The following is a 16,195-nucleotide window of genomic DNA, read 5'->3' as shown; positions in this document are numbered from 1 at the left end:
GCGTTCAAGTGTACTTCCCACTTTGTGTTCTTAGATTCAATTTCCCAGTATTTTATTTCTGAGTGCCGACTCTTGTTTTTTATTGTTAAAACTTATTAGGTTCACACAAAAAAAATCCTCCTAGAGCCCCAGTCCTCAGTAGGAAGACTGTGGGAGAGGGAAACTACACAAGTTTGACCCTCGGCCCTCAGGGACCACATCATGGGAAACAAGAACCAACTTCCTCAAATTGTCCTCTGTTCACAGCCACAACAACAACAGTAATAATTAATAATAATGATGATGAAATGGAAAGATTAGAGGATATTAGGAAAAGTAGAAAGGATAAATATCAGCTTTCAAAAATACTTGAGAGCTACAGAATTATACCTTAATCTTGGAAGAAAACTCTGTTCAATTTCTCTCACATGAATTGATGTGGGAGGTGATGTAGGCTGTAAATATGGTTTTTTTTTTGCCATTGGTTAATAAAGAAGCTGCTTTCAGCCTATAGCTTACAGAATAAAGCCAGCCTGAAAGAGATAGAGAGAGAGAGGAGGCGGAGTCAGGAGAAGCCATGTAGCCGCCCACTGGAGACAGGCCACTGGGATGGAACAGCAATGTGGCAATACACAGATTAATAGAAATGGGTTAATTTAAGATATAAGAATTTTCCAGAAATACACCTAAGCTATTGGCCAAACAGTATTGCAAATAATATAGTTTCTGAGTGATTATTTCAGATCTGGGCAGCTGGGAATGAATAAGCAGCCTTTGCCAGCAATTAATTTATATACTTATTTCCATTTCAATGAAACATCACTATAAGATATATATTTATAAATTTATTCTTTGACAATTTCATTCATGCATGACCAATACAGTCTGATTAATTTCACATGTACCTTGTCTCTTAAATTGCTCCCTCCTTGCCAAAGCTCCACCCTCACCTCTGCCTCAGGTCCCTTTCTCACATTCCCACCTTTTTGTTTTATTTTGTGATTGACTAAGTATAACCAGGGCCATTCGTGTGACCATGAGTTTGGAACTGTCCACGCGAGCACAGCTAAATACAGTGACTCTCTTCCCTGCTGCATACATCAGCAACCAGTAGTTGCTCTAGGCGGGGCCGGACATCATAAGCCCCTCCCACGGAAGACTGACTGTTGACAGACCCAGTACCTCGAGTCTGTGATCAAAGAAAACAGTGCTTTACAGTCCTGCCTCGCATCAGTTCTCACATTCTTTCTTCCCCCTCTGACCATTAAAAACTGTTAGACAGGTTTGTGCATTTATATAACGAATTTCAGTCACCCCATCTCCTCTCTCATCCCTTCCCCACTCTGCTGAGACCCTTCTTTCCAGTAAACGACCCCACTATCTTTCCTTCTCTACGTGTGGCGTGTGACGTTTAAGTGAGCAGGCTATTCGCTGGAGCAAGGGCAGCTTATCAGCAGCCACACCCTCTCCTCCAACAACTGCTGATGCTGCTGGGTTGCTCAATAGGAAGGTCAAATTAGCTTTAAAGTATAAATGGAACATTAAACAAGAAATCTTAATGGTGCATTTTAATAAACTTAAAAGCAAACTTTTTTCCCCCTTCTTTCTTCCGAGACACTGTTTCTGTGTGTAGCAGTCCCGGCTGTTCTGGAACTTGCTTTGTAGGCCAGGCTGGCTTCAAACTCACAGAGATCAACCTTTCTCTTCCTCTGGAGTTCTGAGATTAAAGATATTCACCACCACCGTCTGGCAAGCAATTTTTCAAAATTAGAAGTTTTTAAATTTGAGTTTTAGATTTAAATTGTGACTATAGTACAAACAGGTCTTGTATGACCCACATCCAGTTACCCTTTTGGTGAACAACATGTATCAGCAGGGCAATTTGTCACAGTTAATGAATCAAAACAGGTACATTATTATTAATATTATTAAGTCTATATTATATTCAAATTCCCTTGTTTTATACCTGTGCTTAGAATGATTAAGGAAAATATGACAGAAATGAATGTTTATAAAGATCAATGTTATGGTAAATTTTATTTTATTAATTTATTTTAAATACTTGTTTAGGTAATTAATTTTTAATGAGTATATGTGGGCATTTGTATGTGCATAACACACATATAGGCACTTGCAGAGAGCAGAAGAATTCCAGATCCCCTGGAACCGGAGTTGCAAATGGTTGAGAGCCATTATGTGGGTGCTGGGATTCAAACCTGGGTTCCTAACATTGTTCTTCACCACTGAGCCATGTCGCTATCCCCTCTTGTGAATTTTAGAGTTCGATGAAATTAGCTATAAAACGATAGAATAAGTTGGAAAATGTGTCTCTCAGTATTCTGAAAAGAAAATGTCATAATTAATAAAATTGTTTTGGCTGATGGCAAAAAAAAACAAAAAAGAAGAGAAAATTTCAGATAATTTGAAACCTCTAAATTTTTTAAAAATATACATCAGAACAGCTAATGGTTTTGGAGTTAGGAAGTCCTTGCTTAGTGAAGTGAAAAACAAAAATGTCACAAAAGAAATGATCAGAAAATGTTATTATATTGCTTTAAAAACTTGTACAAGAATGCAACAGAGGCCAAATGCTAAGCTCGTGCCAGCACTTGGGAGGCTGAGGCAGCAGGATTGCTGTGAGTCGCAGGTCATCCTGGGCTATATATTGAGTGTTAGGACAGCCATGGCTACAGAGTGATACCCTGTTTCAAAGAACCCAAAACCAATAAATATAAACAAATAATCGTCACAAAATACAATAAATGCTTCAAAGGGACAGTGCCTAGAGAAAATCCTCATAACAAATGAGCAATCTGTGAGGTGGTTTACAACATCCCACATGGCGTGGGTCCTGAATCCTAACTTTGTATGGGCAGGAAATGAAGAAAGGCCAGACACATGGACCTGTGTACAGAAAAGCTGGGGAGGGTAGGGTGTGTGCATGCGGATGAAGTGGCATCTACTACCACTGCAACCTGGAATCTCAGTGTGTTCATTATGTCTAGCAGGGTGGGCTTGGCTAATCTCTCTAGGAGTTGTCTTAGGTGAGCATTCTCAGGCCATAGATGTCTGGGAGGAGGAAGCTGCAGTTGCTAGTTTTAGTAGATACTGGGCAGTTGAATGCACTCAGACTCCAGAAGAGAGCTTTGCCACCTCTGAGGCTGGCTCATATTTGGAGTGGCTTTTCTAATTTCCCACGGGTCTGAGGCCCTGGAGTCCTTGGCCTGGTCATGTCCAAGCCAACAATGTACCCAGGGCTTTGTTCACCGGGGTTTCCTCTGCTTCCTGAAGAACTTAGAGTTTATAAGAAACAACCAATCCCTTATGTTTTTTCATTTTCTTCTCCTCAAAGTGATCTTTCTCCCTTAAAATGTCTGGTAGATGGGCCTAGTTTCCTGGGTTCAGAGTGTACTTTAGCAAAAGGCTGAGATTTGATCCATACAAACAAAAAATAGTGACGATAATAGTAATAATAAAATTATAAGTTTTATTACATTTTATTATTTTATTGTGTGTGCACCTGTGGAAGTCAGAGGACAGCTTGCAGGAACTGATGCTCTCTACCATGTGGGATCCAGGAAGGCTTTGACCTTTGGAGTTATCTCACTGGCCTGAAACTCTAGTCTTTAAGAAACACTTAGAAGTCAGGCATTCATATTCCTTTCTGGTCTCAGTGTGGTACAATTGAAGGAGAGTTAGAGGGGTGTATCTACAGTAGGAACTCAAAGGCTGCTTCTTATTCCAAATACATTGTGAGAAGGAGGGCTGGAAGGCATGGGGGTGGAGGCCATACCTAAAGAGGATCAATGGGGGGGGGATAGTTGGGCTTCTATAAAATATCCAAGCCAGGGTCTGTTTAGACAACTTCCAGCCTTTAGCTTCTCTTATCCCAAATGTATGAAGCTGTTACTTTCCTTTTCCCTGAGGCTGGCTGGCTCTTCTGTCTTTTCTGATTGCTTAATTCTTGGTGTTAAGGAGCAAATTGAGCAGTCTCCTAGACAACCACTGACAGTCCCATTACATAACCACACACGAGAAAGAGTCAATTTGACTAAGTTTAGTAAGAGCTTCATTCCAGAATTCCAGCTATCCCTCCACTTCTGAATTATGTACAACCCAGCACCTGAATAAGTTATTTTGTCATGTAACTCACCAAAGAGACAAACTCAGTAAGACAGATTTGCTTATAGATTCATGCAGTGAAGTTCACTGAAGGTGAACTCTCAGCTGCTGCTCCCCATGTTCATGGCCTGTGAATTCATAGCAGCTTTCATTCATTTTCACTTTTATTGGTTAAAGAATTTGTATTTTAGGATATAGCGTCAGGTAGCCTGCCCTAGAATCAAACTCACTATGTATCCAAAGGCAGTTCTGAGTAGTAACAATAGCTTTATAATAATTGGACAAAATAAGAGTTTTAGAGGAAGATTAAAAACTTATCTTCAGGGCTAGAGAGGTGGTTGAGTGATTAAGGCATTTGGTGTTCTTTCAGAGGACCCTGGTTATGTTTCCAACACCCACATGGTGGTTTACAACTATCCTTAACTTCAGTTCCAGAGGATCTGGTGCCCTCTTCTGGCCTCTTAGGGCCCCAGGCATGCACACGTGCGTGAACACACACACACACACACACACACAGGCAAAATATTTGTACACATAAAAATAAATCTAAAACAACACCAACAACTGCCCTCTTCACCTTCACAGTGGAAGATATTTATAATACTTCTGTAAATGATAAATTGGTTAACTAAATACCATTAAACATAGTTATTTTAAATTATGTTGTCTCCTACATATTTATTACAGAAAGTTTAAAGTGTGAAATAAGATTTTTAAGAACTGCCTTTGGCACTTGGTAGGGACTACACTTACATAATAAAAACCTCACCAAGTTTAAAAGTGATCTCATGGCCAACTCTTAGCCTGGAGGAAGATAGACTATGATTGTTTGGTCTAAAAATACTGCAGCAGGTACTTCTACAAAGTATTGACTCCTTACTTGGGGTCATAACCAGAAACAGAATGAAAATCTTGCACCTCAGCCTTCACTTTGCTCTATCTCCACTGGGTCACTCTTACATGTAAACATGCTCAAGGACTATCTACCTAAAAACCAGTGATGCCTAACCTTGCTCTTCTACCTTCGATGCTGAGAACACAAAGAGGCACTGTTGTAACCCTACACTTACCCTGGATTTCAAAACAGCAAAGTCTCCAAGACAGGATTTGGCCAACCACTACTGGGATGAGAGCAATACTTTGCGGGGCAATGCCCTAGAACAAGTCTTTTAGTAATCAAGTTGGTCCACTCAGAGATCACCACAAAGGCCCTCCTCTTTATCCTCCTTGTTCTCTTCTTTCTTCTTTTTTGTTCATCTTAAAAATTATTATTTTGTACATGTGAGTGTTTTGCCTGCAGGTATGTCTGTGTACCACATGCATGCCTGGTGCCCTTGAATACTAGAAAAACATGTTGGATGCCCTGGAACTGGAGTTATGGGCAACTCTGAGCTATCTTATGGGTGCTGGGAACTGTACTTGGGGTTTCTGCAAGAGGAACAAGGTCTCTTAGCTGCCAAGTCATCTCTCCAGCTCCAAAGACCACTTACTATGAGACTATTTTGCAGGAATGGAGCTGAAGCAATCAGGGGCAGACCTGGGCTTTAATTATTTATACCTCCTGTCCCTGCAACAATTCTTCCCCTATTTAAACCTAAAATTCATATCAGAATCTCAAGGTAAACCTGGGGCCAATTGAATCAGTTATAATTCTTCCTCCTTGGTGTGAACTGGTTAAATCTGCTTTCTCTGCTTTTCACCGTGACTTGGCTTTAACTGGTGTGCTGGTATGTGGAACTGAGCCTAGCCTGCTAGGCTGCAGGAACCAGAGCTTTGGGCATAAACAGTCCAGATGTGATTCTTTTGTGTGCTCAACTTGCTGCAGACAGGAAGTTTAGGGTACCTTTAGTAAAGAGGTATTCCTGTGAATCAGGATAAAAATGGACAAAAATCATACTAAACCTAGAACTGAGATGTAATCAGAGGCCAAACCCTACAAAAAAGACTGCAGTAAACTGAGAATTGCCCTGAACTAGGAACTTATTTTTAAGTATAGCACAAAGTAAGGTAATGTGTTATATTGAATCTTTGTTATTTCATTATTGCATTTGGATATTTGCAGAGCATATAACTTGTCTTTTCAAGGCCCATAGGACTCTGAATAAGGAAAATGCATCTGGCTTGATGCAGTTTAGGACAACTTATACTTCAGTTATCCTGTGCTATGGTCACATAATATTATGGAAGGATGAGAACTGTGGGGATTATTAATATTTAATATAAATTAGAATATGTTTGGCTTCAGCCATCCTGCACTGTAATCACACTTGATAGTACAATGAGATAAAAAAAAAACTGTGGATTCCAGCATGTATTACTAACATGTCTTATGTAGATTAGGCTATTTTGACTTTCATATCTTGTATTGCACCAGAGGAGTGATATCTGAATCATATCTTTAACCCTGAGAGGAGATGCGCATCTTGAGCCACCTGGGGGTCGTCAGTAGATAACTATCTAAGCTTGACTCTGGGAGTCTCGAGTCTTAAAAGAACAAACACAACTTCATCACCCTTCCTGGAGGACTCCAAACAAATAGGTGTGTCAGTCTCCTTGATGGATACAGTCGCTCAAGAAAAGAGGTTTGATTCAGAGGTTTAAAGTCATATAAAGCTAGCCTAAGACAAAAGTGAGGCAGTATTCACACTCACCCTTGACAACTGTTTACTTACTATGCTCTGTCTCCTCTAAATCTTTCCAGTGGTGATTTCAAGGATCAGGGAGACCAGGGACAACCAGAATAAGAGTCCCACGACAAACATTTCCCTGATTTATACACAGATGTCTGTTTGCTGTATTTTCACGTGGTGGTAAGAAGAGCCAACAGATTGATTTTTTTAAATATTTATTTTGTTTTGATTATGTGTGTGTCTGTGAGGGTCTGTGCACAGGTCTGCATGGGTGCTCCTACAGTCCAGAGCAGGGCAACAGATCCCTTGGGGCTGGAGTCATAGGCACTTATGAGCTGCCTAATGTGGGTGCTGGGATCTGAATGCTGGTCCTCATCATAGAGCAAATAAATGCTCCTAACTGCCGAGCCTCTGTCTATCCAGTCTGTCTCATCTGCAACAGTCATAGCGATAGAAAAGCCAACCATACACATTATTTTTTGAATATTAGGTAATTTCATAAATAAAGAGCTTAGAGCCATTCCTAGCCTGTAGTATGCTTAAGTGTGTTCCCAGTGCTCGCTTGTGGGAGTTATGATGAGTTGTGATTGTGCATCCATGTGTCAATCTTGTTTATTGTCTTTTCCTACATGACTCTAGGAATTCTAGATATGTTAGTTGTTCTTCATTGGATTTCTGGTAGTTTCTAATAATTAATATTGATTGTATTATAAAATTAACATTGAAGTAATGAAATACTTTGGACTTTTTGAAGTCAATGGAAAGATAACATTTATGAGAGTCTGTGAGTGAATGCAGAGATGAGAAGAATGAAAACTGCAGGGCTTCTGCTAGCTACCACCAGATAGTTTATCCGGTTGAGCAAAAAGTTGATATGAACTTTCTTTCTAAACTTAATAGCTTTCAGCTGTCAAAGAGAAAGCGTTGGCATTCTGGATATTTTGGTACCATTCTATTAGGTTCATGTAGGCATGATTAGGTTGTCATGCTGAACCTGTGTGAACAGGTTGTGGTGAAATATGGCATGCATCGTTTTTTTAAATTCTCATTTATTGTATACTCTGCTTTTTGTTGTTAATAGCATGATATGATACCATACACCAGGGGATAAAAATCGGTTTATTTTGGATTGTGGGTCTGGTCCAAGAACAAGGGACCACATCTGGTGATGGCTTTCTTTGTAGAGGAGTCCAAGGTAGTGAAGGGTATCACGTAACACTGCCCGAGACCTGGTCAAATTGAACTTTGACTATTACCAAGATAACCTATCAAAAAATGAATTTATTAATCATATAAATTGAAGGGCATTTAAGGGTGGTTTGGAAACCTAGTGCAGTGGAAATGTTTTATAATATATAAAGGCAATCCCAGTGAAGTCTCTGAATAGGGAAAGAGATGAGATTCCCAACTATCCATCTTTTGTCACCAAATGAAGCTTCCAGCGCCAGGATTGGGTTTCATCCAACTGAGTTGTTGGTTGAAAAAAAAACTCATGGAAATCCCTAATAATCCAAGTTGTTTCCAAGAAAATAGGTTGCTCTACACAAACTGACAGTAAGGCCCCATTACTGAAAACAATACTCACCCAACTCATTGGATATGGAATGGTTACAGCTGGTGTCTACATAGAACCTTCATCCCCATGTTCGAGTGTCTATGACATAGAAAGATACTCTGTAGGCTCCTAAAGCAACTATAAAACCATTGATCTATAATCTGTGTCTGTCTTGCATGAAAAATATACTAAGGCAATGATGGCATAAACCTAAAGGGAGTAACCAACCAATGTCTTATTTGACTTAAGACCCATTCCATTGACAAAACCCATACCTGACACTGCTTGAGTGACCAAGAACCATAGACTAGATATCCCAGAGACCTAAGGTAAAAGCAAATACTACTGGTCTGGGGAAAAAGTAACAATAAAAGACTCCCAATGATATTCTGCTATACCCGTAGATCAGTTCCTTATTCAGCCATCACTGGAGAGGCTTTTTCTTGTAGCAAATGGGAACAAATACAGAGACCTGCAGCCAAATATTACGGAGACAGAGAGAGAGAGAGAGAGAGAGAGAGAGAGAGAGAGAGAGAGAGAGAGAGAGAGAGAGACCTTGGAACACGTAGCTCTAAATGATTTTCTTCCATCAAATCCTTACCCTCAGAGCTAGAGAAATCCATGGAAGAGGAGGCAGAAGAAGTGGGGGACACAGAGAGGACTGAGGACACATGGGAAACAGGCCATCTAAAACACCTGAGCAAAGTTCAGATGAACTCACATAGACTGAAGCAGCAACCACAGGGCCTACAGGGTTCTGCTCCAGGTCCTTTGTATATACACCACAGCTTTCAGTACTTTGTTTTTTATGACAAGATTTCTCTGTGTAACAGCCTAGCTCTTGTAGACCAGGCTGGCCTTGAACTCACAGAGATCCACCTGCATCTGCCTCCCAAGTGCTAGGATTAAAGGCGCATGCCACCACGGCCTGGCTCAGGAAATACTTTTATGAGAATCCTGAATATATGAGCAAGTAGGTCTCTGGTTCTTGTGTCTTCTTCTTTTTTTTTCCTTTTCTTCAGCCATCAGATATTTATTAAAAGACTTATTCTCAGGGAACTCTCTTAGGCACTCAAGGTTTATTAAAGGAAGAATAAGATTTTTGTTAGCACTGGCAAGTGATGTCAACATTAACATTATATGTCCCAGATATACATGCAATGAGAAATTCAGTTATATCTTGTGTCTTCTTTTGAGGCTCTTTTATTTTTCTGTTGTTTATCTTGTTCAACTTTGATATGGTAAGTTTTGTTTTATCTTATTATATTTTATTGTCATGTTTTGTTGTTATCTCTTAGAAACCTGTTCTTTTTTAATGAGAGACAGAAAGGGAATGGATCAAGATGAGAGAGGAGGTGGGAAGGAACTTGGAGGAGTAGAGGAAGAGGAAACTGTATTCAGACTATAGTGCATGAGAAAAGAATCTATGTTTAATAAATGGGAAAAATTCCTGTGATAAAATAAAAAGATAACAACTAAGAATAAATAAAAGAAAATTTGTATTTTTGGATAAGTACCGAGTTGAGAACCTTTCATGTTTATTACTTACATGTGTGTGTGTGTGTGTGTGTGTGTGTGTGCATATGTGTATGTAACAGAGAGGAGGGAGAAAGAGAGAGAAGAGAGCGGTTATTTCTCATGTCTTTATATCTTTGGAAACTTTTTGTTATTTTTGTTGGTGCCAGAGTTCTTACGGTTCTGTGGCATGAATCTTTAAAAAGAATGTTGTATGGGATTTCTGCAGATCTTTTCATGTAGGCATTTAGAACTATGAACTCTACTCTTAGAATTACCATCACCATGCTCCATGGGTCTGAATATGTTGTGTTCTCATTTTCATTCAATTCTAAATGTTTTTGTTTTTCTTCTTGACTTTTGTCTTGATCCAATTTCCATTCTGTAGTGATTTGTTTAGTTTCCATAAGTGTGTACACTTTCTGACACTTCTATTGTTGGTATTCAGGTTAGTTCATGGTGGTCGGGTAGGGTTCAATGTGGTATTTCAACTTTTAATAGCTGCTGAGACTTCCTTCATGACATAATGTGTGGTTAATTTTGGAGAAAGTTCTGAAGGCTGCTGAGAAGAAAGCATATTCTTTTGTGTTTTGGTGGGGTGTTTTGTAGATGTCTGTTAAGTCCATGTGACTCATGTTGTTATTTAACTCCATAATTTCTCTGTTTAGTTGTCATTCAGATAACCTATTGGTAATATTGAGGTATTGAAGTCACCCACTATCACTGTGCTAATATCAGTGTGTAGTTTTAGCTGTAGCAGGGTTTCTTTTTATGAACTCAGGAGTCTTTACATTTGCTCTCAAATTGCAATATCCTCTCATTGGATTTTTTCCTTTAATAAGTATGTAGTGTCTTTCGTCTGATTAGTTTTTGTTTGAAGTCTGTTTATTAGGCATAAAGTAGCCACATCCTTTGCTTCTTCATTACATTGGCTTAAAATATCTTCTTCTATCCTTTTACTCTGAGGTGATGTCTGTCCTTGATAGTGAGGTGTATTTCTTGGATGCAGTAGAAAAATAAATCCTGTTTTCTGATGCAACCTGTTAGTTTATGTCTTTTTATTGTCTCTTTACTAATTGAGATCTTTAATATTGGGAATTATTAATAAGAAGTGTTTATTAATTTCTGTCACCCCCTGACTCTTTTGACTAATTATTCTGGGATTGTTTGTTATTTGTATCCTCTTTGGTTTAGTTAACCTCATATTCAGATGAATGTTTTTCTTTTGGTGTTTTTTATAGACCTGGATTGATGGACATAAATTGCTTAAATTTATTTTTAACATAATTTTTTCCCTATAATTGTTATTGATATTTTTTGCTGGGTATGGTAGACTGAGAAAGCATCTATTGTTTCTTAGAGGTTGTAGAACATCTGTGCAGACATTTTTGGTCTTTCAGGCCTTCATTGAAAATTCAATTATTATCCCAATGGGCCTGGCTTTATATGTGCTCGTTGCTATATTTATAATAGCCAAAGACCGGAAACAGTCTACATGTTCATTAATAGATTGATGGACGAATAATGAATATGTAGTACATTTATACAATGGAAAATCATATAGCTTTTAAGAATAAAAATGAAATTATGAAATTTTCAGATAAACAGATGGAGCTAAAAACAGTCATTCTAGGTGAGGTAATCCCCAAAGACAAATACTTCATGTTTGCTTTTATAAGTGGATATTATCTTTTAGGCTTTAGATACATAAGTTTCAATCTGTATCACCACAGTTGTGTAGCTAGTAAGCGGCCATGGAGGAGGGAGAGTAGAGCATCTTCAAAGGAATGGGAAATAAAGTATAGTGTTATAAGGAGATAAAGGGAAAAGTCGATTAGGAGGATTAAATGGGGGAAGTGAGGTGAGTGGGTAGGGTGAAGAAGGGAATATGGGGGAAAGAGCTAACATTTAAAGGCCTTTTGAAAACATACTACTGTAGAAGTTGCTCAAAATATATATGAAATGAGAAGAACTTAAATGAAGTCACTATATAATGGGGGAAGAGAATGCCCCAACTAGATATCTTATGCCACCAAACAAAACCTCCAATTCCAGGAATGGGTTATATCTTGTTGAGTCATTGTCCAAAGGGTGTTCCGTGGAACCCTTCCCAAACATCATAGACTATTGTCAAGACTATGGGCTACTATCCATAATCTGATGGTAAGACTCTATTGCGGAAGACACAACTTACATATATTATCAAATGAATTGAGCTGAGCTAATTCTAAACTAGAATTTTCACCCCTACTGACTAGCACTCATGGTGGTATAAGATACTTTACATACTATCAGCGGAGCAAGGTAACCATCAGTTTCTCCCAGCTACAAATTCTTTGGCCTACAACAGAGAACTGCCTACAAGGTATAGTGGTGTAATAGTGGCACAAATGTTATGGGAGTAATCAATCATTTTTGATGATATTGGTAAAATGACCATAAACCTGAGACTAAATAAATTATGGACCTAGTAGGAAACCTGCTATTCTTATTCTGCTAAAGGAACATAGCAATACAATGACTCCTACTGATGTATTACTATACTCATAGAGAAGAGCATCACTCAGTCCTCATCAGACAAGCTTCTTTTTGCAATGGATGGAAATCATCACAGAGACCCATGATTAGACAATGTGCAGGTACTGAGCAACTTTGATCTCAGCCCTTAATGGGATGTCTTTATCAACTCCCTCCCCCCAAAGCTCAGTGATCTATGCAGAAAAGGAGACAGAAAGGTTGTAAGAGCCAGAGGTGGTGGATGGCTCTGAGGAAACAGTGTCTCCCAGACACAACAGGTCTGATGCATGTATGATCTCACAGAGACTGGACCAACATGAACAAGACTGGCATAGGTTCAAACTAGACAAAGCCACAACAGTGAGAGGAGGAAATGGCATGTGATCCCACCTTAACCAAGAAGCTATTTACAACTTTTACCAATTTATCTGTGCTGGGAAAGAAAAAATCAATTTGTACAATAGAATTTCATTGGGTATATCACCCACTCCAAGGCAGGCCCCATTCCCAGGAGTAGCTGGCTGACCAACACGAAACAGATTCCATTGTGTGTGTGTGTGTGTGTGTGCGCGCGCGCGTGTGCTCTTTTTGTTTTGTTTTTGATATTTTTACCTTATTGATTTTATTTTTTTTGTTTGCTTGTATATTTTTACTTTTTGTTGTTTTCCAGGTTTGAGAGAGAGGAAAAGAGACACTTTGAAATTGGATGAGGAGGGAGGTGGAGAGGGTCTAGGAGAAGGTGGGGGAAGTGAAAGAACATGATCAAATATATTGCATAAAATATTTAAATATTTTTTAAAAAATCAGGTGTATGTGTGGTGTGGCAAAACTTCACAGAAGTTTTTCTTAGGATTAAAGTTCTCAGCACTATCTCTTACTGTGAACATTTTAAATTTTAATGCATCTTACTTTTATCACTTTGTCTGTGTATTGTGTACCTTTTATGTCCCGTTTTAAAAAGCCTTTATTTACCCAAAGCCATGAAGACATTTTGCAACTAATTTTGTAGTTAGCATGTAAAGAAATGGATCTCACTGTGACATTTACCACTGTCCTTTACTCTAAATGCCCCTGCCCTCTTCTTCCTGCCACCCCTTCCTCCAGTTTGCTGTCCCCATTGTCTGCCAAATACTTCATTCCAGTTCAACAACACAAGCATTTATTCCAGTTCCCTCTTTTGTTTCCCCCTCTTCTCTAACCAGGGTATTAAAAGAATTGCAATGGTCAAACCTTGGCCCTTGTGCAGACAGGGTAAGTGCTCTGCCTCTGAGTTGCATCCTGAACAGCTTGTTCATGTTCTCTTCCCCAGGGAGTAGATCATCTTCAAGGTTGCCATTGGTTCCTTCACTCTTGGAATTCACAAAGCCAGTCCCCAATAGGAAAATGAACACATCCTTTCCTTTTGAGGACAACTGATTGTCTTTTTTGTTTTAGAATTAGAAGCCAGTTTTACCTCCATCTGCACATTTATTTGGACATCACCTCATTCTTTGCAAATTTATTGAATTTTTGACTTTTTGAAAACAAATACTGCCTCTCTCCTTTCATCTATTAACTTGAATAAAATTTAAAGATGTGTTTGTTTTATATCGGTCATTCACTTTCATGGCATTTAATCTTCTTGTGAATTAATAGCAAGTTCAGAATAATAACTTAGCAGCTTACTCTAAGAAGCTGAGCTTTATCTACATCGTGGTGACTGTGGCTGATGTACACTGGCTTGGGATAGAGTTCAGTGTGTTTAGTCAGCTTGGCATGCTGGCATGCACCTGTAAACCCAGCGCTGTGCAGACGGAGGTGAAGGAGGATCAGAAGTTCAAGGTCATCTTTGGCTATTTATTTAGTGTGAAGAAAGGCTGGCTTACACGAAACTGTCTCAACCAAAGCAAAACCAAAAGAGTACCTCTGAGTGTCCAATACATTAGCTGAATTTATTATAAGCAAACAACAGGTGCATTTGAATAAAACCGCTTGGGACTTTGTAACTCATTGTTCGCTTCTGCCCATCAGTGCCTCCCACAAACCTTCTTCAGTGCCCCCTTCACTTCCTTGTTCCGTAAAGTATAGATGAGCGGATTCAGCATAGGAGTCACCAAGTTATAGAAGAGAGTGAGGAATTTCCCTTGGTCCTGGGAAGAGCTATTCCCAGGCTGCATGTACATATAGATGATGCTTCCATAGAACAGGGACACCACGGTGATGTGGGAGCTACAGGTGTTGAAAGCTTTCCATCTTCCTGCAGCCGACTTGATCCTCAGCACGGCGGCAGCTATGTAGCCGTAGGAGACAAGAATCAGCGTGAGGGGCAGCAGGACAATGAGGATGGCGAAGGTGAAAGCCAGCATTTCCACGGCGCGAGCATCCACACAGGCCATCTTGATCAGAGCCGGCATTTCACAAAGGAAATGGTTGACCCTGCGGCGGCCGCATCTGGACAGGGTCATTGTTAGTGGGGACATGACGATGGCGTTGATGAGCCCACTCCCCCAGGCCAGAGCCACCAGTCTCACACACAGCTGTGGGTGCATAATGACCATGTAATGCAAAGGTTTGCAAACGGCAGCATAGCGGTCGAACGCCATGACAGCCAGTAGGATGCACTCTATTCCCCCAGCCGACAGGAAGGAGAAAAGTTGGACCACGCAGCCAGCATAGCTGATGGTCTTGTCTGGGCCCCAGAGGTTTACTAGCATCTGTGGGATGCAGCTGGTACTAAAGCAGAGATCCAGAAATGAGAGATTTGCCAGAAAGAAGTACATGGGGGTGTGAAGCCGAGGGTCCAATATACACACAAGGATGATGGTTGCGTTTCCCAGCACAGCCACCGAGTACAGAGTGAAATTTACTATGAAGAGCACCATCTCCAGGCGAGGGCGATCCGAGAAGCCCACTAAGATGAACCCATACTCGGAGCTGTCGTTTGACTTCTCCATTGCCTTTCTCTCACATCATCAGATTTGTGCAGCTGGTAGGAGCCAAACAAAAAAGAGTTAATCTCTATTTCCTAAAAGCAGGCAGCAACAGGATCCAGGGAGGCGCATTTGGTGACCGAGTCTAACTATGCCATGTATAGGAGACAACTCTCCACACAGAAGTAATAAATGTTTGTCATTGACACAAATTATTTCATGTTGGGAAATTTTGACATAATCACCTTTTAATTTGAATTAGTTAATTTTTGAATTTTGGAGACAGGGTTTTATGTATCCCAGGCTGGCCTCACACTTCCTATATTGACACTGAACTCCTGACCTTCCTGCCTTCACTTTGCAAGTACTAAGATCACAGGCAAGGACCACAACATCCAGCTACTATCTTTTATTATGTGAGGTGTAATTACATCTGTCAAGTGTCTCGGGTCTGCCAAATGACATCTCTACCAAGAGTAAATGCATCTTGCAACCTAAGTTGCTAATGTTAGGGAGCATAGTCTGTCCAGAAATGAAACACCTACTTGGCTGTGTTTTGTCTTCTAGTCACCCTTTAGAATTATCAAAACAATTGTAGAAGTGAGGCGAACAGCAAGAGGGATGAATGGAGGGAAAGTGAAGGAGAGTGTAAGAAATAAAAAACAATTAGAGCCGAGCGGTGGTGGTGGAGGCAGAGGCGGGCAGATCACTGAGTTCGAGGTTAGTCAGGTCTATAGAGCAAGTTTCAGGACAGCCAGGGATACACAGAGGAACTCTGTATCAAAAAGAAAGCAAGCAAAAGAGCAATTAGAAAAGAGTAATTTTAAAACATACTGATCATAATTTATCTATAATAAAAAACCAGAGAGAGCTCGACTCATAAATAACACAGTCAAAATGGGATTAAAGACGCCAAGATGATACACAACAGAGCTAGGCAAGAGAACAGGCGTCTGCTGGCTCCACAG

The 16,195-nt window shown here is 39.8% G+C and overlaps 1 protein-coding gene across 1 annotated transcript; it reads right to left on the bottom strand.

Annotated features, from left to right (window-relative positions):
• Positions 1-14,324: 14,324 nt before the first annotated feature.
• Positions 14,325-15,251, bottom strand: LOC142848275 (putative olfactory receptor 2W6). The gene has a single exon (XM_075970091.1). The coding sequence runs from the start codon at positions 15,249-15,251 to the stop codon at positions 14,325-14,327; it is 927 nt and encodes a 308-aa protein (XP_075826206.1).
• Between the last annotated feature and the right edge of the window lie 944 nt (positions 15,252-16,195).

The sequence above is a fragment of the Microtus pennsylvanicus genome, chromosome 4 (assembly GCF_037038515.1).
Source record: "Microtus pennsylvanicus isolate mMicPen1 chromosome 4, mMicPen1.hap1, whole genome shotgun sequence".
In the NCBI taxonomy this organism is placed as follows: domain Eukaryota; kingdom Metazoa; phylum Chordata; class Mammalia; order Rodentia; family Cricetidae; genus Microtus; species Microtus pennsylvanicus.
This window is presented reverse-complemented; position numbering and strand designations above follow the sequence as displayed.